The sequence below is a fragment of the Protobothrops mucrosquamatus genome, unplaced genomic scaffold, assembly GCF_001527695.2.
Source record: "Protobothrops mucrosquamatus isolate PMUCROS unplaced genomic scaffold, P.Mucros_1.0 scaffold789, whole genome shotgun sequence".
NCBI lineage: Eukaryota > Metazoa > Chordata > Lepidosauria > Squamata > Viperidae > Protobothrops > Protobothrops mucrosquamatus.
Window position 1 is genome coordinate 91,709 of NW_015387056.1, and position 25,235 is coordinate 116,943.

At 36.7% G+C, this 25,235-nt stretch overlaps 1 protein-coding gene across 1 annotated transcript in view; it reads left to right on the top strand.

The window, feature by feature from the left end:
* The window catches only part of JADE1 (jade family PHD finger 1), a 61,747-nt gene that overhangs the window by 19,402 nt on the left and 17,110 nt on the right, over positions 1 to 25,235 (top strand). Inside the window, exons 3-8 of the mRNA XM_029284647.1 lie at positions 8,715 to 8,797; positions 15,276 to 15,433; positions 18,429 to 18,616; positions 20,054 to 20,265; positions 22,926 to 23,093; positions 24,367 to 24,483. Coding sequence (XP_029140480.1) covers positions 8,715 to 8,797; positions 15,276 to 15,433; positions 18,429 to 18,616; positions 20,054 to 20,265; positions 22,926 to 23,093; positions 24,367 to 24,483 — 926 coding nt within the window. The remainder of the gene's footprint in view (positions 1 to 8,714; positions 8,798 to 15,275; positions 15,434 to 18,428; positions 18,617 to 20,053; positions 20,266 to 22,925; positions 23,094 to 24,366; positions 24,484 to 25,235) is intronic.

The window sequence follows — 25,235 nt, forward strand, 5'->3', positions numbered from 1 at the left end:
TTTCTCTCATTTGGAGCTTTGCGTCTGCATTTTGCGCCTCGACCTTGCCAAAAACTGGGGAAGACACACCCAGAGGGAGGCGTGGCTGAAGTTTTTTTCCTTAGTTATCTGCTAGGCAGGAATGCATTAATAACCCATTCTGTGGACTCTACACCACTCTGCTGAGAAAAGGCGTTCAGGTAAGAACAACGCCGCTTTCACAACAGATATGAGATTTCCCAGTTTGCGTTGGCTATTAAGGTTGATACAGTATGTAAGAGACATTTGCAGATATTTCTACTTTAAGAAGAATAACAGTTATTATTTGTAGCATACTTTTGTCATGTAGTCTATTAAAACAAAAGGTTTAAGTTTAGAATGGTTTGTGTTGCAGTCAGTTTTCAGCAGAATGCCTGGCATGTGGCTCATTGTAACCTACACTGCATGGAATTAGCAGGAAGTTGAAATAAGGTTTTATGATGATGGGCTGATTGCTCAGATCATTTCCATTTTTGCTCCAGATGCGTGGTTTTTCCAACAAATTGTGCTCCTAGCAATTGTGCCAATTCTCACTCAAAATAGAATGCTTGAAAGGAACTAGGCAGATGGAAATACTAACAGGAAGCAGCAGCAGCAGCTAGGTATGCATGTTTGTTATAAACTCTTGTGGAATGACCAGATTTAGCCATATAAGAAGTAATGTATTTACTGTCAGGGAAAATGCGTACAGTTTGTAAAAGTGTTCTGGCTTTGAAGTGTTAATGAAATGGTAGCAGCCTGGAGCGCACCTAGGAGATAGTTGGATGCTCAGCAGCTGGTTTTACAACAGTGTTCTGCATTAGGCATGCTGAAACTAATCTGCTGCCACGCAGCATAACATATTGGTTGCTGGGTTGTGCTCTCTGAGACACCGGATGTGTTGTGGCAGCTTATGGGGGACTAATCCTTTCAAAAATGTTTAAATCTATCTTCTCTTTTTCCCTTACTCCTTTTTCTTTGGAAGAATATGTGTTCAGCAGGATATACAAAAGACTTGCAAAAGTGTAGAGAATGTAAACATTCAGCATGCATACAATGTTAATGGAGACAATTCAACACCATTGTTGCTCTCCTCAGGAATGGTTGAGGATATCGACCAATATTACAACAAGAGCAAGTTGTGTAATATTCCAGAAGGTCTCAAAGAACCCTGGGATAATTTTTAATGAACTAAAGAACTTCCTTTTATTGGCAAATGTCAATGACCATGACACTGCCATCAGAACACTGAACAACAGTGATGTGCTTGGCAAGATTGACAGGAGAAAGCCACTATTCTCCAGAAAGAACATTTCTGCATAACTCCATATTGCAAAAGGCCATGTGAGTAAGGCATACATCTATTGGAAGAAAGTTTTGTGAACAGATTAAACCAAAATAGAACTTTATGCCTTGAATGAAAAAATGTTAAGTTTGGCAAAAGGCAAATGCTGCATTTGTGTATAAGAACCTTATATCCTATCAGTGAAATATGGTGATGGCAGTATAATGGTTTGGGCCGCTGACCATGAATTTTAATTGTACCAGAAAATCTTACAGGAAAATGTCGGTATCTGAAGCTCAAGAAAAAGTGTATCATGCAGCAAGACAATATCCAAAACAGATAAGTTGTATGACCATGTAATAGTTAAAACAGGAGAGAGTTAATGGTTTTGGAATGACCAAGTCCAAATCTGGACCTTAAATCTTACAGAAATGTTGCCTGAAGCAGGCAGTTCATATGAGGGAAGCCCCCTAGCATCCCTGAGATGAAGCTATTCTGTAAGGAGAAATGGGTTAAATTCCTGCAAGATGATATGCAGGACTGATCAACAGTTATAGGAAACATTTAGCTGCAACAATTGCTGCCTAATTGGAGATACAACAGTTACTCAAAGCAAAGTTCTATTTCCAGTTACTATATTTTATTGACTAACTTGAGAAAAAGATCAGTATTATGGTATGCATTTATATCTTGGGAACTGCAATTCTAATCTTTTTTCTCTACCTGACGGTTTAAGCTCCTGCATGAAAAATGAAATTATATAAAAATATATTAATTTTACAGTTTTATTAGAGGAATGCCACATATATAAATTACTAGTAGCAAAACATTACTTTTTTACAAGTATTAATTTTTAATTAATTTTATTCAAAAAGTAAATCTCATTTATATCTAATGACAATATATTTACTTGTCAGCCAAATCATAGGAAATATAGGGTATTCTCTGTGCAGATTATGGCCTCCAGACATTATTGAAACAATCCCAAGAAAGTTTATTTTCAGAGTTTGTTAGTCCCCCCAAAATAGAATTTTTATTACCTATAGAAAACTGAAATCTTCAATTAACTTCCATTTTTAAAAAAACATAACAGAAGATTCAGGTTTATTGATCAGTTCTGATTTGCTATCCGCAAATATAACTAATTTGCTGTAAGCTCATTACCTGATATTTCAAATAGGTAATTTCACTACTTTGCCTTATTGTTCCTGCTGGCGCATCCAAGCACAGATTAATCAAGGAAAAAGAGAATATGACTTTACAGGTAGTTCCCGAGGTACGAGCCTAATAGAGCCTGCCCATTAGGCTTGTAATCATCAAATGAATCAGGCTCAATATTACAACATTTTAAAATCAAACTCATTAATTGAATCAAATGGGTCATTAAATGGACGAAGATTTGACTTATTATTTCCTCTGATGGCTGCCTGAACGGAGAGACTTTTCCCACCACTGCTGCAGGCTGTTTCCGGTGCAAATCAGCTGTTTCAGGTTTCAGGAACCTACAGTATTGTAAATTGCATCCCAAGCAGGCAGCAGGCTTTAAAAAAATTTTTTGTTGCTAGGCAGCACAAGCTTCTTCAGAGGGGGAGTGGAGAATTCTCCAAATTGTAGTTGCCACTAAAGTAAGAAACTTTAGTTTTAAGCGTCTCCAGGCAGGCATCCAGAGGGAGATGGGGTGGAGTTTACAGAACTGTCGGCTTGCAACAGTAATTGGGATGGAAGGGACCTTGAGGTCATCTAGTCTAACCCACTGCTCTCACAAGAGAGTACAGTACTGTACTGTATTTCTGATAAATGCGTATCCAGTCTCTTCTTAAAAGCCTCCAGTGAGGGAACACCCACAACTTCTAGAGGCAATTTAAATTTAAAATCTTAAAAAAAAAAAAAAACCACTGCCCCCTGATTAGCACAAGGCTCTCCAGGCAAAATCAAAAATGGGGTGGGGATTTCCTTCTAGTAAGGGGTTAGCAGAATCTCTGGTGGGTCTATGCTAGGGAAGCAGGCAGCAGCAGCCACATGCTATAAGTTTCAGGCAAAGGCAAACAAACAATCTTACGAAGTACTGTACTTACAACCACAATAAAAAGCAGAGCAGTTCCCAAAGTGATTACAAACAATACAGTACAGTACTATAGAGCAGGGCTTTTCAACCTTTTCACTGATTGTACCACTTTTAGAATATGGCAATATTCAAGTACCACCAGTTGCCTAGCAAGGTGTCAAAAACTTGATGACCCAAAAAACAAACAAGTGATAAAGTACAGGTAGTCCTCAGCCCCCTTTATATCCTCTCTTCCCTCATCCCCTTTTATATCCTCTCTTCTCTTATCCCCTTTAATATCCTCTCTTCTCTCACCCCCTTTAATATCCTCTCTTCTCTCACCCCCTTTAATATCCTCTCTTCTCTCACCCCCTTTATATCCTCTCTTCTCTCACCCCCTTTAATATCCTTTCTTCTCTCACCCCTGTATATCCTCTCTTCTCTCACCCCCCTTTATATCCTCTCTTCTCTCACCCCCTTTATATCCTCTCTTCTCTCCCTCTCACAGGACCCAGGCAATGCCTCGCACAGCTCCAGCTGAATCTCTGCCTGAAGCTGCGTGAGGCTGCCTGCCACCCCCAATCAGTTGGAGCTGCGCGCACTGATCCTGGGCTCTCCGCAGGACCCAGGGAGGCAATACCTCACGCAGCTCTGGCTGAATCTCCACCAGCAGACCACCAGTTGAAAATCCCTGCTATAAAGTAACAAAAAAGAATATTTTAAAATACTTACAGAAGTAATTCTAGCTCTCTACAGTAACATAGTCCTCAAGCCCAGCAAGCAGCAGATCTTCCACGCAACTCCAGGAAAACAAAAACAAATGGTCGATGCCGGCTACAAAAATCACCGGATCTTGTTTGGCCATGTGACCAGGCACACACACAAAACAACCCCCACTTCTGGCTTCTCATAGGCCTGAACAGGCCCAGGCAAGTCACAGAGTTAAAATGGCTGAATGCAAGTCACATGGCTACAGAGGCTGTTTTTGATCGCAATTTTGAATTTCTAATGTAAGTACCCTTTCTGAATAACCTCGTTTTTGTGAAATCTCACTAAATAAACGCTCGTATCTGGATGATTACCTGTATTGTATGATCTTTCACACAGTCAGCCAGTTGTTCAGACTGGATTTGGCATTTTTGTCTGCTTACTGAGTCCTTCCCAAGGACCTGGGATAGGCAGATATGGATGTTTGATGGTGTTATAGATATTATTGCAGGATGTAAGCTTTTCCGAATAAAGCTGCCTTTTGCAATTTATTCAATTTGTTAATGCCGATGGTGTTCAAGTGATATTCCAGTTGTTTTGGAATTTCACCCAAGGTGCCTATTACTATTGGTACTAAAAGAAATAATGTAAAGGTTTCCCTGTCCAGTCGTATCTGACTGTAAGAGTGTGGTGCTCACCTCTGTTTCTTGGCTGAGGGAGCCAGCAATGTCCAAACACATTTTCCGAAGGGGCATGGCATGCTGTTATCTCCCTACCTAAGTGGTACCTATTAATCTACTCACATTTGCATGCTTTCAAACTGCTAGGTGGGCAGGAGTTGGGGGAGGAAAAGGCACTCACCCAGTCACTTGGCGCTCGGGTCTTAAACCTAGGCTGTTTTTAACCACTGAGCCATCACACCCCCTATTGGTAATACCTTTGCTTTATTTTGTCACAGTCATTCTATTTCTGTTTTCAGGTCTTTAAACTTTGTTATCTTCTCCAGTTCTTTCTCTTCTCTTCTGCTGTCTCCAGGTGCTGCCATGTCCATCATCCAGATATTTTTGTCTTTCTTATTGACAATTGTTAAGTCTGGGGTCTTATGTTTGCAGGTGCCTATCTGTTTGAATTCTAAAATATCAGAACAATTTAGCTTCTTCATTTTCTATTATCTTTGTCTATTTTGTGGTCCCACCAGTTCTTTGTTAATGGTGTTTCCTGCAGACATTTCAATGCACCATTGTTGTTGCTTTGTTATTCTATTGTTTGTAGTCAGTCTGTGCGAATTTCAGTAACCAACTAAGTGGCCCACTTCAGCTTCTTTTCAGAGGCTGCATTTGCTGTGTGTTACTTTCTTGCCAATTCAGTCTTTGTATGCATTTGTTCTTAAAACTTGGTCTTATGCAGGCAGAATTAGCCCCTCAGTCCTTCTTCAATGTTCTTGCTCTTAGCCATTGCCAAATCTTTTTGTTACCTGCTTTGGCTGCTATCTTTTTATGTTCCAATCATATAATACTTTGCCTTGCTATATCACTTTTCTGTTCTGCATTTGGCCTTTCTTTGTGGGTCAGTTTGGTCTCTAGTATTCAGTAAGGCATCATAATATATTAGCTTCAGTGCATTTCCTTCATTGTCCTTCAGATATTCTTACTATGCTTTTTCTCTTTTTCAACCATCTGATGTACTTGCAACATTCCATGCCAACGTATTTTCTTTGGTAAGTCTGTCAGTTTTGTGGCGTGGATGAAGAGCATGATTCATTGTTAGTATTTTTTTTGGTCTTCCTATCCAGGACATTCAGTTTTGCTTGAGTCTAGTTCACTATTCCAGCTGGGTACATAATGACTGGAATTGCCTAGGTGTTAATTACCATGATGTTTTTTCCTCCACTGACTTTGGAGTTTAAGATCTTCATTCTCAAGGTGTATTCACTTCTAACATTTTCCTTAACTTCAGTGAGCTTGATGTTGTTTCTTGAAAGAAATACTTTCAGTTTCATTAACCAGTGAACAAATGCATTTTTGGGGGGAGATAATCTGTTTTACAACTAGTCCTTGACTTATGACCATAATTGAGCCCAAAATTTCTGTTGCTGAGCAAGTTAAGTGAGTTTTGCCCCATTTTATAATTTTGCCACAGTTGTTAAAAGAATCACTACAGTTGTTAAGTTAGTAACAAACTTGTTAAGTGAATCTGGCTTCCCATTGAGTTTGCTTGTCAGAAGGTCACAAAAAGGTGACCACATGACCCACGAGACACTGCGCCATCATAAATTCATGCCAGTTGCTAAGTGTCTGGGTTTTGATCATGTGACCATGGGGATGTTATATTGGTCGTCAATGTGAAAAATAGTCGTAAGTCACTTTTTTCTGTGCTGTTGTAACTTTGAATGGTCACTAAACAAATGATTGTAAGTCGAGGACTACCTGTAGTAGTACTCTCATCAAAATCAAATTGTTCAAGTAGGTGCTGCTTATGTCAGAAATCAAAGCTTGTCCTTCAGCAAGCAGTTGTTAAAGAGTTCACTGAAAACTATAGATACTTCTTGACGTACAACTGTGTTTTTAACAACTATTCAAAGTTAACAGCTTCAGAAAGGGTGTTTTATAGATGTAAAGCACTTCTGGCCATTGTAAAACATTGTGCTGTTCTCGGACAACTGTTCATATTTTTGACCAGTTGCCATGGCCGACGCAATCACGTGATGCAGTCTTCTCTTGTCAGCTTCCTCAGAAAGTGACAGAGAAGCCAGCAGGGAAACTTGGGAGCAGAGAGGATGAAGAGGAGCTGAAATCCTTTGTTAAGTTGCAGGAATTCATGAAGATTTCAGCTTCATTCCTGCAGTCCCACGAAAGATTTCTCCTCTGAGCATAAAGGGTAGGGGATATCGTTCAATAGGTTGTAGGAACATTTGAGAGCAAAGGGGTTGCCTACAGAGAAAAATTTCAGGTCCTAGCAGAGCTGAAAGCCTCTGGCAGGCAATCTTTTCACTTCCAAGGAGCTGCCTGCCAGGACCATTTCAGCTCCACGCAGAGCTGAAATCTTCTGGCAGACAGCTTTTTTGCTTAATAACTGGGAGATTTCTTAAAGATTACAATCAAAATTGCTGGGATTATGTTTGGTGGGTGAAGAAGTTATATGGCATCTGCTTTGCTCAATGACTGAGATTCCGGTCCTAATTGTGGTTGTAAATCAAGGACTACTGTATTCATGGTTGATAGGTTCTTCAAATATACATCCTATGGCATTGGATTGTGAGAAAAAATATTTTATTTTTAGTTCCAATATCATCAGTGTTTTCTGGTTTGTGTAGCTACTCCAGCTATTTGTAGAGGACAGTGTATTGACATGTCCAAGTGTTACAAAGCCCCAGTATGAGTGTCTATAATTTTGCCTTTTTCAGCAAACCTCTAGATTTAGAACTTTTAATTAACTGGGAAATAAGTAGTGTATGAAAAGAAAATGATGTCTTTATAATTATATCTATAAAGAAGATGGTAAATTAATTTCCTTTATAAAAGTAGTTCCAAAGCATTAGTATTCTTGTTTCCGTTTTTACTGTTCTTTTATTGTTTTATTTTGTTATTTTTGAGTTCTCAATGATAAAGATTGTTCAGTATTTCAGCTGTCATTAATTTTTCAATTTTGCCTGGAATGTTGGGTTTTTTTTGGCATTCATGAAGTTTTCACATAGATAGCTAAGTTATGGATAGTGATAAGGTAAAAATTATTTGAATGATGCAAAACAAATGCAGATTTTACACACATACTAACACACACAGACACCCCCAATACTCTTTCCTCCTGCTATTTTCTCTACCACAACAACCCTGTGAGGTGGGTTGGGCTGAGAGAATGTGACTGACCCAAAGTCACCCAGCTGGCTTTCATGGATAAGGCAGGACTAGAACTCATAGTCTCCTATTTTCTAGATTTAGGCATCTAGGTAATGTGATATTGTGATAAAGGAAAAAAAACAATTGAAAATGCATAACATATTTCTTACCTAATACAATATGATCCTTTCAAATAGTTCACTGATATATATTACAGCTAGTTTGGTAGCATTTTTTCATTGGGAAATATAAAAAAATAAGGTGAAAAGGATTTATGTGAAATTTAAAAAGTTGCTATTTACTACTGTATTCTGGGATTATAGTTAGCTAAGTTAAAAGTACCTTTTGAAGAATTAAAATCTGGAACTGTTTTAGAGTGTAATTCCAGAATAGTTGGAAGAATTAATGTAACCTGGAAACAGGCAAGAAACTGATTTAGTTTGTAATTTACGTATGTATGTATGTATGTATGTATGTATGTATTTATGTATGTATGTATGTATTTATGTATGTGTGTGTGTGTGTGTGTGTATGTGTGTGTGTGTTCGTTTTCAATTTTTTTTATTCAGTTTTGTTTGAGTTGATACTGTGTAAATAATTGTCACTTATTAAGTTAATGCCAAAATCAGCATTGCAATTTAAGGGAAATGAGTGTTTGTAGAATTTTCATGCTTTCAAAATCCAAACTGTAATAGGTTTGGGATAGGATCACCCAACAGTATGCATTTCCATTATTAAAATGTAGATGAGATGAAAAACAAATTCTTACTGAAAGTTGATTTAAATATCTTATCTGGATTTGGAGCCATGTACATTCTCAGCTATATTTCTTTCTGTTTTCTAGGCTTATCAACCTGGTCCCAACACTCTAGGTCGCAGCCTCAGAGGAGTTCATGCTCTAAGAGTAAAGATCGAAAACCATCAGAGGTATTACTTTGATATCTATCAGGGCATCTTGTTGAAATACAGATGTATCTTTTTTTCCTAATACTTCTTTTTCTTTCCTTTTCCGCTCCATCTCAGCTGGCACCCAGCAACCTTTCTTCTGGCCAGGAGATCAGGGAGCTCAACTGCTGCCACAGTCCCTGCCAGCATCAAGTTAGTTATTTAGCCATGAATATTGGATTGGTTTAGCACCAACCCAATTTTTCTTTTCTTTTTTCTTTTCTTTTCTTTTCTCTTCTTTCTTTTCTTTTCATTTTTCTCCCCCCTTCCCCAATTTATTGGAAAAGAGTGGAAATGTTATTTAGGAGTGTTTTCTGTATGTTGCTAATCATTACAGCAGATTGATAAATAAGAACTTTTGTTTAGCAAAGTGAAACTAGACGCATTTGTCTTGTTAAATGTTTCTCGTGCATTTTTTTTCCTGCAGAAAAGCAGGAAATATGAATTTGTTTTTCCTTTCACAGTGGATTTGGTAAGATGCAAACTGGTACAAGAATTACAAATGGTCACGTTCCTCAAGTAGCAGAGTAGAAAATATCAATATTTACTCAGGATGTTTCTGAAGTAAATTATGTTTTGGATCTTGACATCCACCCCTCTTAACTTTTATTCTGGATTACTTATATAAAGGTCACTGTTGCCATTATAGGTTTTGGCAGGTGGTTATTTATCAAAATGAATTGGAAATTATTTATTGATGGAGTGTTTATCCTGGAAAAAGAGCTATCATAAGATACAGTTGCTGTACTGTACTCTTCTTATTCCAATTAAAGTTTCCCCTTTTCTTTTTATTATGTATATGCATGTATTCTCTATGATTTATATTGAGCCTTGTTTCAGTGGATTAACTGCAAAATCTTACTTGCAAAGTTCTCTATCTTTAATTAATCGGTGTGTTTTATCTTGTTCTTCAGCTGGAAAGAGTCCCAAAGAGCAGCATAAGATTAACAGCAAACTAGGCTGTCATCTATAAAAGATGCAGTGTGAAAGAGGAAAAAAAGTGATGAAAATAGAAAAGAAAAACAAGCTTAGGCATCTGTTCTTAAAAGTGATAGGTGAAGAGTTGGGTACCATTCACTGTTTAGTGATAGTAATTTTACATGATTGTCTCTAGGCATGCTGATTGCATCTGCAGAACAGCAGGAATAGTAGTCAGATTGGTGATTCTTGGAAATTATATCCTTGATGTTCCATTAAATTCTCTTTTGTCTTGTAGCCAACTCTTCATAATGTTCAGGTGCAGAAATACTCACACTGGTTTTTCCCTGAGCTAGCCAAAATCAATTCAGATATCAAAGTCCTGAATGTCTGGCGTTTACTTCTGTCTGGATATCTTTTTCTTTACTAGGGATACACATTTATACATATTCATACTGTACACACATATACATGCACATAACACACACACACACAGACATATTTTCTGAGTGATTTAAAAAATGGTTTTTAGGGAGTGTTCCCTACTCCAACTTAGAGAAGAAGGAGCTACCCTATCTAATCATTGCTATTTGGAAGATTTTTACTGCCTCTGCCCATCTGAATTTGATTGTGGGTGATGGGAAAAGTGGAATCAAATCAGTCTTTTCCAGCCTGAGCACTTCAGAATTTATAGCCAGTTCTTGAAGTTGCAGTCCTAGAAACTCAAGTTCCAGAATGGAATTATTATTGTGATTATTATTCATGCAATTCTGATGTCGCCTGACTCCAGTCAACCCTGGGTAGCTCTGCAGATTCTATTGCAGTGACAACTGGAAGGCACCAAGTTGGACAAATCAATCTTAAATTACTTAGATATTCCTGTTCGGATGTAATAATCTTACTCTGGATGAAACCTAACCAGTAAAATCTTTATTTATGATTTTGGTGTTAATCCAGATGAATTAAGCAGTCTGTAAACAAAATATGCATAATGCTTGTAAATGAAAGAGGAATGATTCAGATCATTCAGAGTTGCAAGATGGATTGATTTATGAGGCAGGATGTGTGAAACATATTTACATTACCACCAGCAGTGTTTGTAAAATGTGTAGAATCATTTTCAAAGCATTTATTATGAATCAGTATCAGTTGAAGCATTGAGATTAATTCCATGATATGTGGTTTCAGTTATTTCAGCCAGATAAGGAGTGTTTTGCTGCTCTTGTATCACTCTCCCCATTCTTGAACGGCTTGCTTTTAAGTAGAGCTCAGTTCTTCTAAAGTGGTTGATGTATAAGTGATCCTTGCTGTCATTGCATGAAGTGATCTAGTTTCTCTGTAGCAAATTTATTTAATATCTATTCCACCCTGTCCCAGCATATTTTAAAACTCTTGGTGAAATCTGCATGTGACCCAGGACATTCAACAGATAGTTAATTCACAGATTGTGGATGGAATGCTGGTCATGAATTATTCTTGTTACATTGTAATATTTTGTGGTCAGGATTATGTAGGAAGAAGCATTTATAGTCCTGCTCCTTCTAATGCTTACCGTTTCTGCTTGAACATACAAGAGATAAAAAATAGATTGACAGAAATAGTGCATGCAAGTGCACTATTGAGGTAGTCCTTGACTTATGACCACAGTGGGACATCGCTAAGTGATGTAGTTGTGATGTCACATGAGCACATCGCTTAGCAATGGCACTTCATTTTGCCATTGTTAACCTAATTTCACCAGTCTTTAACTGAGGATCCACATTAATCCAAGCCTCGGTAATCCAAGCCTCGGTAAGCCTCACCTTCCGCTCCCCCCAACTGTCTATTCTGCCCATTTCTACCATTTTGTTTGCTCTGCACCTGCTTTGGGGCAGTAGACAGCCCCAGAACCACATTGCTCTGGGACTGCTTGCCACATTGTGACTCAGAAGCTTGATGCGCCATGGCTCTGGGGCTGCAAGAAGCCTCTGAACCACTATGCAAAGCCGTAACCACTCCAGGAAGAATTAGTCCAGCACCTTGCAAATTGGCAGCCACCAAAGCAGTGTGGCACAAAGCCACACCTGCCCTGTGAAAATTCCAATACAACCAGCTGCAGTCAACCTCACCCACCACCTTGCACCCTGAGGACTCTGCTGCCCTGTATTGACTTTTGCTGTATTCTTGGCTCTTGTTGCCGATGAGGTGTGTCTGTCCTGACCCTTCACACAAGATAGCTGGCCATATGAGGCCATCTTCCCCATAAGAAATTGCTGTGTGCAACCTTGGGAAGAAACCTTTGTGCAGCCAACAGCTGTCTTGCAAAGGGCCTGGCCGGGTATGCTGGTCAGTAACAGATGTCAGTAACCGAAGAAGATGTGAAGGGCAGCAGGGGTTGCAGAATCCAGGAAGTTAATATAGATGGGGAGAAGATAGGTAGGTGAGGAAAGTTAAAGTACTACTGTGTTCATAAGTGTGAGCAGGCTGCCTTGTACCCAAATTTTGATGATGTGGCCATAAGGACGCTGAGGCAGCTGATACTCGGACAAGTCATAAATCCCTTCATTCAGTGCTCTATAACTTCAAATGATCACTGAACAAATGATCATAAGTTGAGGACCATTTGATACAGATGTGTACTCTTGTTAGAACATGTGGCATAGTAAGGATTCTGTCTCTGCTTCTTTGTAGCTGATTCTTTTTTTCATTTTTATTAATTTTCTATTACATTTGATTAGTGCTTAATAAACATTGTGTTGTCTGGGTTAATTTTTCTGCTTAATAATACAAGTCTCTACCCCTTTTTTCCAACCATTGATAAAATAAATTCCATGTTTGAAAATATTCTGTATCTTCTTTCGCTTTGATCCTCAATGTAAGTCTCCATTTCAGCACAGTCCAATATCTTCTTGATTATCTCTTCGTCTAGTGGTGTTTCTTCATTCTTCCAGTGCTGAGCAAATACAATCCTCGCTGCTATTAGTACATGCAATGTTAAATATACACTTTGCTTATTAGATTTTTCTGGTATTATACCTAGTAAGCTGATTGAGTCTTATATTATCCAATGCACACAGTACTTTTAAATTCCTTCAGGTCCAAAGCAAAATTTTGAGCCAAGGCTGCAGAACAGTGCATCTGAATGGTAGATGATATTGTAGCTTTTAAAACAGAGACCCCCAATCTTTTGGGCACCAGGGACCGGTTCTGTGGAGAACGATTTTTCCACGGACCAGAGGGGGCACGGTTTTATGTACTGCCTGCAGCCAGTGGATGGGGCTTCAGTTGTTTGTGCGGCCTGGTTGTTAGTATGCTGCGGTCCGGTGCTGGTCCACGGACCGGGGGTTGGGGACTCTTGTTTTAAAACATATTGATTCAAAACATCCCTGTGGATAGAAATATTTGTATTGAAAAGTCATTATACATAATACAAGTAGTTCTCAACTTACAACCACAATTGAGCCCAAACTTTCTGTTGCTGAGACATTTGTTGAGTTTTGCCCCATTTTATGACCTTTCTTGGTACAGTTGTTAAGTGAATCACTACAGTTGTTAAGTTAGTAACATAGTTGTTAAGTGAATCTGGTTTCCCCATTGACTTTGCTTGTTGGAAGATTGCAAAAGGTGATTGCATGCAACTGTCACAAATATATCTCTATTGCCAAGCTTCTGAATTTTGATTATGTGACCATGGGGATGCTGCAACAATTTTAAGTGTGAAAAACGGTCATAGTTCAATTTTTTTAAGTGCCATTGTAACTCTGAATCGCCACTAAACGAACTGTTATAAGTTGAGGAATACTTGTATGTATCTGGTTTGGTTTGGGCTTTGGTTTGGTCCATGCCAGTCTTGCCTGAGATCTGTGGGATTTCCAGAATTCTCAGCCAACATATAAATATATATGTGTTTGTGGAAATGCATTGTGACTTGCTTCTGCTCTGTCCGCTTCTGAGAAATGTACCACCTTCTTCAGGTCTATATCTTCAACACGTTCAGTGGAGAACGTCTTCCCAATGTCATAGTGCTAGTACAGATTAATATTTCAGTTGAAATAGGCACAAATATTGCTTTCATCAGCTGAATGCCATATAGGAATACTATAAATGAATGTGTAGCGGATGGTATGGCTTTAGGCTCAATTTTCATTGTACTTTTTTAAATGCTAAAATGATCTCTACAACATAAAGGCAATCATCCCTTGAGCTTTATTTACAGCTAGTGTTTACTTCATGTTGAAAGAATACTGACAACAATTTATGTTGGTTGAGTAAATATTGGCTTCTGCAAGACTATCTTATTCTTAAATTAGGATAATTGTACTAAAAGGTTGATGCTCCCAGATCTTTTGAAAAAGATTTCACACTAGATTGTAATTGCCAAAGAATATATTGATGGTTTGTTGAAATGTATTTACTGTTCCATTTCATTATTTCTTTTACCCAGAATTTGCCTGTTATGGTGGATAGTTTCTTGTTACTGACATTCCCTTTGAGATGCGTTTTTCGATAGAATTTAAACTGTTGGAGATAAAGTAGATAGATTTTATAATTAGCCATAGGCGCATGATTAGCTGAAACTAGGAAATACGGGTCTTGGCTTAAAAAAGATATCAATAAAATAATCTGTGACTTAGGTACTGTACTTTCCTTTATACTAAGTAAAGAGAGATTTACAGTATTTGGGTTTGGTATCCTATTTGGGGACTCATTTAGGAAATCTTTTTTGATTGGGTCATATGAAGGGGTGGTCATTAATATAAAGCGGGACAGATCTGAAGGACATGTTTTTTACTTCTGGTTCAGCATGGTAATATGATGAACATCTGGATATTTGAAAGGGCATGTTAGTTAATGATGAGAGGCCTTTTGTTATGTTCTTCTGGAAACCGTGAATTATACAGTAGAAGTATTACATATAACTTTATCCATATACTATTAAAACTCTTGTTTCCATAATTTTTAATTTGGCAAAACAGTGCATTGTAGGGCAACAAAGAAAGGATCTCAAGTGGACTAGCTCAGGGGTCCCCAACCTTTTGGGCACCAGGGACTGCTTCCGTGGAGAGAGGTTTTTCCATGGACTGGAAAGGGCGTGGTTTCATATGCTGCCTGCATCCCACGGAGGGGGCTTCTCTTGTTTGCACGGACCAGTTTCTAACATGCTGCGGACCGGTGACGGTCCACGGACCGGGGGTTGGGGACCCTTAGGCTATCCTATAGAATGCATCCAAAATCTGGAACCCATGACTCTCATGAAATTGAAATTGGCAAATTTTGTAAAACATTTATGACATAGAATTATCATAAATATTTTATGACACAATACAAAATATCAGAAAACATGTGGTCAACTCCTGATCTGACTGTGCTATATAGTTCAACGTGGAGAATTTTCAAGGCAGATATGTCTTTGACTCCCCGAGTTTTTAAAAAGATTTAAACTACTTTAAAAGCTCTACTATTATTGAAGGTGTTGAGGGATCTAATAAGGAAATATCTCTGAAAAGATGCCTCAACATGTCATGGGTTGTCTAGTCATTTCTCTTTCTTTGTGTCTCTATAGGTGTTCAGAACAGACCTGATCACTGCTATGAAGCTGCCCGATTCTTCCCAGCTGAATCCTGATGAGTATTATGTGCTGGCAGATCCCTGGAGACAAGAATGGGAGAAAGGTGTTCAGGTGCCAGTCAGCCCAGGGACTATACCAGAACCAGTAGCAAGGTATATTTTGGTGCAGCCAGTTAGAAAAAGGAAACAAGCCCATTCCCCTCACCTTTTAAACAACTTTAAAAATGTATACTTTGTTACTCAGAAAGTATAGTGTTCCATAATTTGGATTTATCTCAGGTTATGTGCTGTCTAGGAAAAAGAAGGCAGAGTCTTAATCCTCTTTAGGATTAATATTAATAACTGGATTACTTCCCGTTATTGAAAAGAGATATAAGAGTTAATGAACAAGAACTCAGCATGTCATGTAAATCAATTGTTTAGTTGGTGGCATTTTAATAGATAGTTCCACAATACGATTGCTGTGTGAAATGGAATTCTTCCCAACAACTGATTTTTCACTCTTAATGTTCTGTAGCAGCTTCATTTCAGGTGACAGATGTGAACAAAACCTTACTCATCAGCAGATTTACTACTCACAACTTAAGCACTTTACATGGCAGGTTGAAGACTTATTTTTAACTTGATGTAGTGGCAGAAGGAAGTCTCTTATATTGCCAAAAAATACCGGTAGTTCCTCCTAACTTGAGATTCACTTTAAACCTTTCGATGGAAACAGTATAAGTTGTTCCTATATCAGTCTAGACTTCATAAGCAAGTAAATGCAACTTCCTCATATCTGAATTTGAAGCATTAATTGACAATTCAAAGTTGAAAGTGGCATGGAACACAGGAGCAGCAGTTCTAGAGAATGAACTCTGCATCTTAACAAAATAGACATTTTGATAGATACTGTTGGTAATCTCCGTACAGAGATTAAATCTGACTTGTATTTTCTCGGAAAGTCTGTTTCTGTGTATGTGTGTATAAAACCCCAAAGCTGTTTATAATAACAAATTATAAGATCAACAAAAATGTACTCTGCAAAATTCTTAAATACTTTATCACCCATCTAAAATTAACCCATGCTAATTTTAAAAAAATAATTTTAAAATGTTAAAAAAGTATATATCTTATATTTCAATTTAAACAGTGTAATAAATTTAGGAATATGAGAAGCTGCTGAGTAGTAGATTATTCTTTCTAGATTATATTGTCTGCTTGAATCAGTAGCATGTGCAGAACGCTCTAGGCAAAGTTTTTTTTTGTCACCTGCCACTTGTTCCTTTTAAGTAGAGATGGTAAGAAATAAACCACACACTTTCTGCATGCAGTTTTGTGTTCTGAAGTTTAAAATAGATTCTTTTTTTAAAGCTACTCATATTGGTGACTTTGAAATTTAGAATGTTGATGAATATAGTGTGGAATTTAAACATTATAAAAGGTAATGTGAGCAGTTCAGAGAGATTTTAATAGAAGGGTATGTGAAATTGCATTTTATATATCTAATGGTTACCCTTTGATCTCATTGTGAGGGATATCCTATGATTTGTTCCTGTGGTTTTTAGTCTAAATTAATTTACTTCAGCATGCAAATTCAAATTTGTGTGATAGAGCTTTGGATTTCAAAAGATATCATTAAAAAAAAAGTAGAATAGCCTATATTCTGATCTTCTAATGTGAATATAACTAATTTTATTCAGATTCTATCACAGAAATATGAGGTATAAATACTGAATTGAATCAAATATATTAATCTATAATGTTTAATTGCAACTACCCTGGTCTTGTTTAGTATTCTTCCATTTTTTACACTCATACACATGGATGCATGCCCTTATTCTTTTGTAGGTCTTAAATTGATTATAGAAGTGATATTTCCTAATTTATTGAAGAAGACTGTAGGCTTTCTTGCTTTCCATATTTGTAGAGCTACTAATTTACCTCTTAGTAAATTCTGTTAGAATTTGTGATCATTCAAAAGTGCCTGGGTATTAACCAGTCCTTCCATACACAATTCTATGCCTGATACATCCATATAATGAGAATTTTCATTGTTGATACAGCTATGTGATTTGTTCAGTGTGGGAAAGTGGACGAAAAAGAATTCTCCATTAAGTTTGTGACAGTATTTGATGCATGGATCTGTTCTTATAGTAGGACTAGATCATGCCCTAATTTTGGTAAAATTCTTAACACCGTCTATCAAACGGTATTATATAATTATTGATAATAATAAATATTATTTTTTCTTTGGAGATCCAGAAATTTTTATCACATGCTACCCATGCACACTTATCAGTATATAGACTTCACTGGAGTACTGTATTTGTAGATTCTATAAAAGTGAAATTGCTCTGATCATGACTCAATATATGATACTGTCAGTCCTGTGAATGTAGAAACCTGAGCCTCTCCCCTTCTCCAGGGTTCTTAGGTTAACTCTATTATATAGAACAGACTATTATATGATTATATTAAGCATAAATTGCAACAAGCAACTATAATACAAACCAGAAAATACAGTTGTGATTATAAAATATAAAAAAACCCTTATATATGCTTGTAAGGGTATATATAAAATAAACTAAACGTTAAAAGAAAAAGGCTAATTTTTAAAAATCCATATATGGTATTCATTTTACATGCTGTCATGGTGTTTCAAACCTTTCAATTGTTCCCTGCCACTAACTCCCTTGGAATTATAATGCCAAAATTACAGTAGAAAAATAGTGAGAAAGTTTAGATGAATTTCTGACATAATTAAAATCAGATATTCAGATAGGCTAAAATTATTAACTCTTCTGTAATAGTCCCACCAACTGAATGGTGCTATAACATACCTAATTTTTCACTTCTGCCTATGGTTATACAAAATAACAGGAAAATATATCTCTCCTTGGCTTATCTTTTGTTACTGAGATATTATGCCTTTTTAAATTATAAGATATCTTCAATATTTTCTGAAAATGGAAAAAACAAAGTCAAAGTCAAGAAAAAAAAATCAGCTTTGTAGAATGGCAAAGTTAGACATAATGTATTTTCTTGTTTGGGGCATGGTGGAATATATTATAATTCAAAGCCTTTCGCGGTAGCAGTATGGAAAGACTGAGGTTTTGGTACTTATAGAAGAATTACTGCATTGAACGCCAGTTTGCTACACTTTCAGGATTGTATCTGAAACAAAAGCTGTCGTATTTTCAAGACCTCGGAAATATATCCTGTCTTCAGGCTCTGAGCCCCCTGAGCTTGGATATGTTGACATTCGAACTTTGGCAGAGAGTGTGTGCCGCTATGACCTTAACTACATGGATGTAGCATGGCTGGAATTGGCCAATGAAGAATTCAAAGAGATGGGTAAGTGCTAGTTCCAGTTACAGCCCCAAGTTAGAGAAGTAACAGGGAAGAGTTGAGGTAGGGTTTCTGAACTAACCAGTGTACTATATGGGGCTCATTTGTACTTTCTTGGTGGAAGAGGTAGGGAGAAAAACTGCTTATAAATAAATTGTATGTGGGTGGGATGGGGAGATGGATTTGAATGTGTTATTAGATGTTAACATCTCAGGTATATACTCAAAAGTTAGGATTTTTGAGATTCATCGGAAGTCTGCAGGAAAAGGGAAAGCATACAGTAAGGGAAAAAATTATTTGATTCCCTGCTGATTTTGTACATTTGCCCACAGACAAAGAAATGATCAGTCTATAATTTTAGTGATAGATTTATTTTAACAGTGAGAGACAGAATAACAAAAGAAATTCAGAAAAACGCATTTCAAAAAAGTTATAAATTGATTTGCATTTTAATGAGTGAAATAAGTATTTGATCTCCTATCAATCACCAAGATTTCTGGCTCCCAGGTGTCTTTTATACAGGTAGCGAGCTGAGATTAGGAGCACTCCCTCTTGTTGCCTGTATAAAAGACACCTGTCCACAGAAGCAATCAATAAATCAGATTCCAAACTCTCCTTTACGGCCAAGACCAAAGAGCTGTCCAAGAATGTCAGGGACAAGATTGTAAATCTACACAAGGCTGGAATGGCTACAAGACAGAAGTAACAGCTTAATGTAATGATACTTACAGTCATAGTATAGACCTATCTTTTCCAACTGATTGCTGGACTGCAGCTTCCATCATGATGGTAATGATCATATAGGCTATAGAGAATTAGAATTTAAAGTCCATCACATCTGATTTTCACTAAGAACCAAGTACATGCTAGCATAATTAAATGATACATCTACTCACCTTTGGGGACAAAGTGGTCTTGAATAAAAGCTATTTTTTTAGGCATTTCTTTGTGTGGATTACTTTTAAAATAAATTCACAACAGAGAGTTCTAGAAGTGTCCTAGATGTAGATTCCCAAAGTACATGCAAAGTAACATCCTTAATTCCTCTAGCTTGAAGAAAGAATTTTTCAGGGCCGGCACAACATTGTCTCATCCACACTGTTATTTGGCAGATATGCTAACATCCACCTATTTAAATGCATTTTCCCTTTTGATTCAAGGCAAATTAATAAATCTAACATAATTTTATGTGCATTTGGGAAGATGGTTAATTTTTATACCCACTTTTTACTTTCATCCTCACATCATGAAACCGTCTGTGTGATAGTCAGATTGATTGTACCAATTAAGATAAGGCAGTAGTTAATATCAAATATAACCTAAGTGTTTTTTCTTTCCTTTTCTTTTCACTTTGATTTCATTTGATTGTTTATATTGCTAAACTTAGATGGTAAGTAAAAGAGAATATGAATACGAAAACTAAATGTCATATAAATTAACCAGGGATGCCTGAAGTAGATGAATACACCATGGAGAGGATCATGGAAGAATTTGAGCAACGGTGTTACGACAATATGAATCATGCTATCGAGACTGAGGAAGGTCTTGGCATCGAGTATGATGAGGATGTTGTCTGTGATGTTTGTCAGTCTCCAGATGGTGAAGATGGCAATGAAATGGTGTTCTGTGACAAATGCAATATTTGTGTTCATCAGGTATAGCACCATGTACAATAATAATATTGGGATTAGTATAATTTCACTGTGATGAGGCAATAAGGATTTTGCATATTCTAAGCAGAACTGGTCCCTGGTGCCCAAAAGGTTGGAGACCTCTGTTATAGAGTATAGATAGTCCTCGATTTAATCACCACAGTTGGGACCAGAATCTCAGTTGCTAAGCAAGGTGTCGTGAAGTGAGTTGTGCCCGATTTTACAATTTTTTTCCACAAGTGCTCAAATTTTGATCCTGCCACGTAAGTGTGAGAATGGATCATAAGCCACATTATTCAGTGCCGTTGTAATTTCAAACCGTTGCTAAACGAATGTTTATAAACAGAACTACCTATAAACATTCCAGAAGAAGCCAGTGGAAAGCTGCTTCTGTTTTGCTGACAGGAAAATTACAAGAAACTGTCCATGAAATCATCAGGAATGCATTTTACCTTTTATTCATGGCTATTAGAAGTTCCATAGTGCTGTGTGAGGCTTAGTGACCAGTGTGTCTTAAGATTTTGAGTTACTAACTATGAAGATTAGTAGCATTTTGTTGGAAAATACCATTAACACAAATTCCTACTTGGAATGTTGGTGTTACTGCTGCATTTTTTCATTTGCATTCTGAGTTTTAAATGCTATATCTGGTTTCATGTATATTTTTTGTTTTTGTTTTATTTTGAATGTTTGACCTCTTAGGTTTGTTCAGTTGCTGTCCATTTAGCTTCAACATATTCTTGCCTGTAAATCTACCATTTTGTTGCATTTTTGTAAGCATTCCAAAGTGAGAGAAGAGTTTTGATCTGTCTCCTTTTAGGCATTGAGAACAGTTTCAGACTTCTCCTCCCAAGGTAGAAATATGCTTCACCATTTGGAAAAGGTTATGCATCTCTATGTGGAGGATGGATTACATAGGTGAACTTAGCTCAGCCCATCTGTAAGAAATAATCAGAGTGTAGTTATACTTTATGTAAAAGATAGTGTGTGTATTTACGTTTCTGTTAAAACAGATGAGTATAATCTTAGATCCCAGGTTTGTTTTGACAGTTGAGGACTTTGGATACAGGCCCCAAATTCTATGAAAGTCCCCACCAATTATTATTTTTAATGCAACAAAAATAATATATTAATAGGAGTAATGTAGATTACATTTAAATATTGTCCTTGCTCTTTTTTTTTAACTCTACTTCCTTTTAAATGTAGTCCCCAGCACACCATGCAAAATTCTGTTCTTAAAAATTGCACATTTCTTCTTCAAAGAAGAATTGTGGATAGTTAGATTTTTATTTGTTTGTTTGTTTATTTCTCACCTTTATTTTTACAAACAACTCAAGGTGACATATCTTCCTGTTTTCCCTACAACAATCCTGTGAGGTGGGTTGGGCTGAGAAAAAGTGACTGGCCCAATATTAATATATTAATATTAATCAACATTTCTATGAGTTGTTTCCTGTTGAGGAAGAAAAACACTATGTGTGTATTTATTCTCCAGATTTCTTTTTTTTAAAAAACTGAGTGGGTTTGTCAGTAAATTATGATAAGCCAGAGAAAAGGGCATTTTTATGTTTGAGCTGATTTTGAGCATTTTATACATTTAAAATTATTGATCAACTGGCAGTCATTCTAACTGCTATTTAAATTATATTGAACCACAAAAGATTAAAAACATCAGAAGCAATGGCCTTTCTAGGAACGCCATATCGGTTGCCAGAAGAATAATTAATGTCATAGCTGCATCTTTTTCTTGAGGCAGGAGCTCAGCCAGGTCCAGAGAAGCTGCATTTGGGTTTTTTTGGAAAACCTCCTTTCTCCTCTTTTTTTGTGCGGCGAGGGAGGTTTTTTTTTTTTTTTTACCCTTGTTCTAAAATTGTTCTCATCTTTCAAGTAGGACACAGATATGTTTTAGGATTTTATTTTAGTTAATAAAATGTTGGCTTAACTCCAGTTGAAATAATCATTATTCATATACAATCTGCTTTCCCTTTGGTAGCACAGCTGGCTAGGATAGATCTTCAGTTTCTCTTTTAGCTTCTTCTATTACACATTGTTTGGTCTATTTCATAGCTTTGTGAACTTAGAAGCAGTTATAAACATGGCCAGAGTACCATGATTACTAAAATTTGCTTCTTTGTGGTTGAGAATGTATGTCTGCAATTAACATCACAGTCATCTTGGCTGTGGTCCAGTAGATAAATTTGAGAAGCTTTAATTCAGCTGATACCCCACAGTTACATTGAGTTTAAGCCACTCAGAAGCCATTTTAGCAGCAAGGTAATCATATGAATTCATAAAAGTATTCAACCATGATCCAGAGAATGGGCTTTGCTTGTTTTGTTAGATTATTTCTTTTTGTTTGATTTTTAAAAAGAAACAAACTTCATTAGGTTTGCAGAAATGGAAACATAATAAAACCAAAGATATGAAGGCAATCTTAGTATTAGCCTAAATGTGTTATCAGTAGAATTCAAATTTGTTGTCATGAGCCATATTCTTGTAGACATAAACTAATATTCATCAGCTTCACCTATTCATTTGCAATTTTAGCTTCTCAACTCAATTATTGGATAATGAGGAAGACAATAAATACTTAAAACTATTAACAATAAGCTGCTACAAATGAAGTGTCCTGTTTATACCTGTCTGCTAACTTCTCTTTTCAGGCATGTTACGGCATCCTGAAAGTTCCTGAAGGCAGCTGGCTATGCCGAACCTGTGCCCTTGGTGTCCAGCCAAAATGTTTGTTGTGTCCCAAAAAAGGTGGAGCCATGAAACCAACTCGCAGTGGGACCAAGTGGGTCCATGTTAGTTGTGCCCTCTGGATCCCAGAGGTTGGTGTTTCAAGGGTTTTTTTCTGTCTTTGTTCAGAGTGGCAGATTGGTTCATACATACACTTTATGGCTAGTAATGGGAACTATATTGGTGCCACTGGTTATCATGGCAGACAGTGTTACAATTGATAATGTGTTTGATTTTGAACTTAAAAAAATTGTTTTGCTTTTGGATCGGTTCTTTTTAGATCCAAAGTAGACAAATTTGATCACCGTGTAACTGTATTTGAAATCAGTAGAGCTGTTTTAAGTTAGGTACATTTCCAGAATGATTGAAACAGCCTTTTTCAAACATGAAACAGCTTTCACTCAAAACAAAAAAGTTCAGACTTGAAATGGAGTGTTTTTAATTTGAAATAGTTTGAATTTGAACATTACCATGTAATAGTAGGAGATAGGTAATAGGAGGTTGCTTATGAGATGCAGAGGCATATCTGGCCATTAAAGAGTTTTCTAACATTTTAGTAGACTGTATGAACATTGTTAGCAAGTGGAACCAATTCTAGTTAATGACTGATTTTGTAGCCATGATTGAAAGAGATTTATTTGCCATCTTCCTGGTTTTATAAGGGAGAAGAAAGGGGCATAATGTAACTCTATAACAATTGCAAATGGAAAGCTAATGGAATATAGAAATACATAATTGCATGCAAAACAAACTATTTCAGGGATGTTCTGGATTGTTTATTTTTCCTTCCATTCTCAGAGTTTTAGAAGAAAAACATGACATTTCCAGCGAACATCAGAATATTCTATCATTAAAAAAGAGTCTTGCACATAACTTGAAAGATTCCCTTAGGCCAGGAGAAAAACAAACCCACATAGCATGCTTTTTCTTTATGATTAGAGTACAAGAATATGGGAAAAGATGCACTGATGCTTGCTTAACTTGTTAATCAAACATTAACTTGGGCTTCAGTAGGCAATTTGTTTTCGATTTAGCCAGAGGATAACAAGTTCAAATTCCTACTCAGTTCACATTCCATTCTTCATCTCCTGCCAGTTACTATCTCACTGTTTGTTACGAGGCCAAAATTGTATGTGTGAAGAATTTTGTTTATTGCTGTAACTTGGGAGGAAGGGCCGGATAAAAATGAAATCAATTTATTTCCAATCCTTAAGAATTTTTTTAATGTGGGTATAGTTTGATAAAGTAATACATATCTAGAAATACTGGTCTGATGGGATAATCTGAAGGTCAGTAAGTCGAGGATAGTTATACTTCAGCTGCTGTTTGGTTTTTTAAATACGTATTTTTTTCAATTATTCTTAGGTGAGCATTGGTAGTCCAGAAAAGATGGAGCCCATTACAAAGGTCTCTCATATTCCCAGCAGCAGATGGGCGCTGGTGTGCAGTCTTTGTAATGAGAAGATTGGGGCATCCATACAGGTAAATAGCTCTTCTTAGGTATTCTGAGAAATTGTAAACATTACAAAAACTTGGCAAACTTCTTTATCTAACTTTTATAGTGATCTTCACATGTTATATCCTTACTACTTTCATAAAATAAATTATAGAATGAGCACTGACATTGGCAGTGCAGATACAACAATTGGGACATTACATGCATTAATTTTACTACATTAATTTTGGATTTTTATTTAGATACACACATTTGGACTTGTCTGCATTGTGTTCGAGAACCTCATTGCCATACTATTAAATCTGTGTTCAGTGTGAACTCTTTGATGGTTATAAATCAAACTATGTTGTGTTTTAACCTTTTTTTAGATGGCTTTTGAAATTGCCATTGTCTTTGACATCTGTTTTGCTTAGGAAAAATAATAATATTTTAATAATTTCCAATCTCCTCCTTGCTTTCTCTTTGTTAATACTCCTTTGTGTGCTGTGTCATATCTTCTTTCTCTTGGCTTCTTGGAGCTTGTTCAGAGTTTTCTTGTCTGTATGCCAGTTATGCTTGCCATCTGATTGTTAGGTTTTTTTTATTACCATTCGTCTCATAATTATTTGCTTTTGAAATCATTTTGTCCCTCTTTGTTCAGAGTTCCCTGTATTATTCACTGAATTTGCAGCTTACTTAGCTATATATAACTTAATCTATGTCTAATTTAGTAGGCACAGATAAATGGTTTTTTAAAAAAAAATCTAGTGTGACTGGATGTAAGGTTAAATGGAAAATA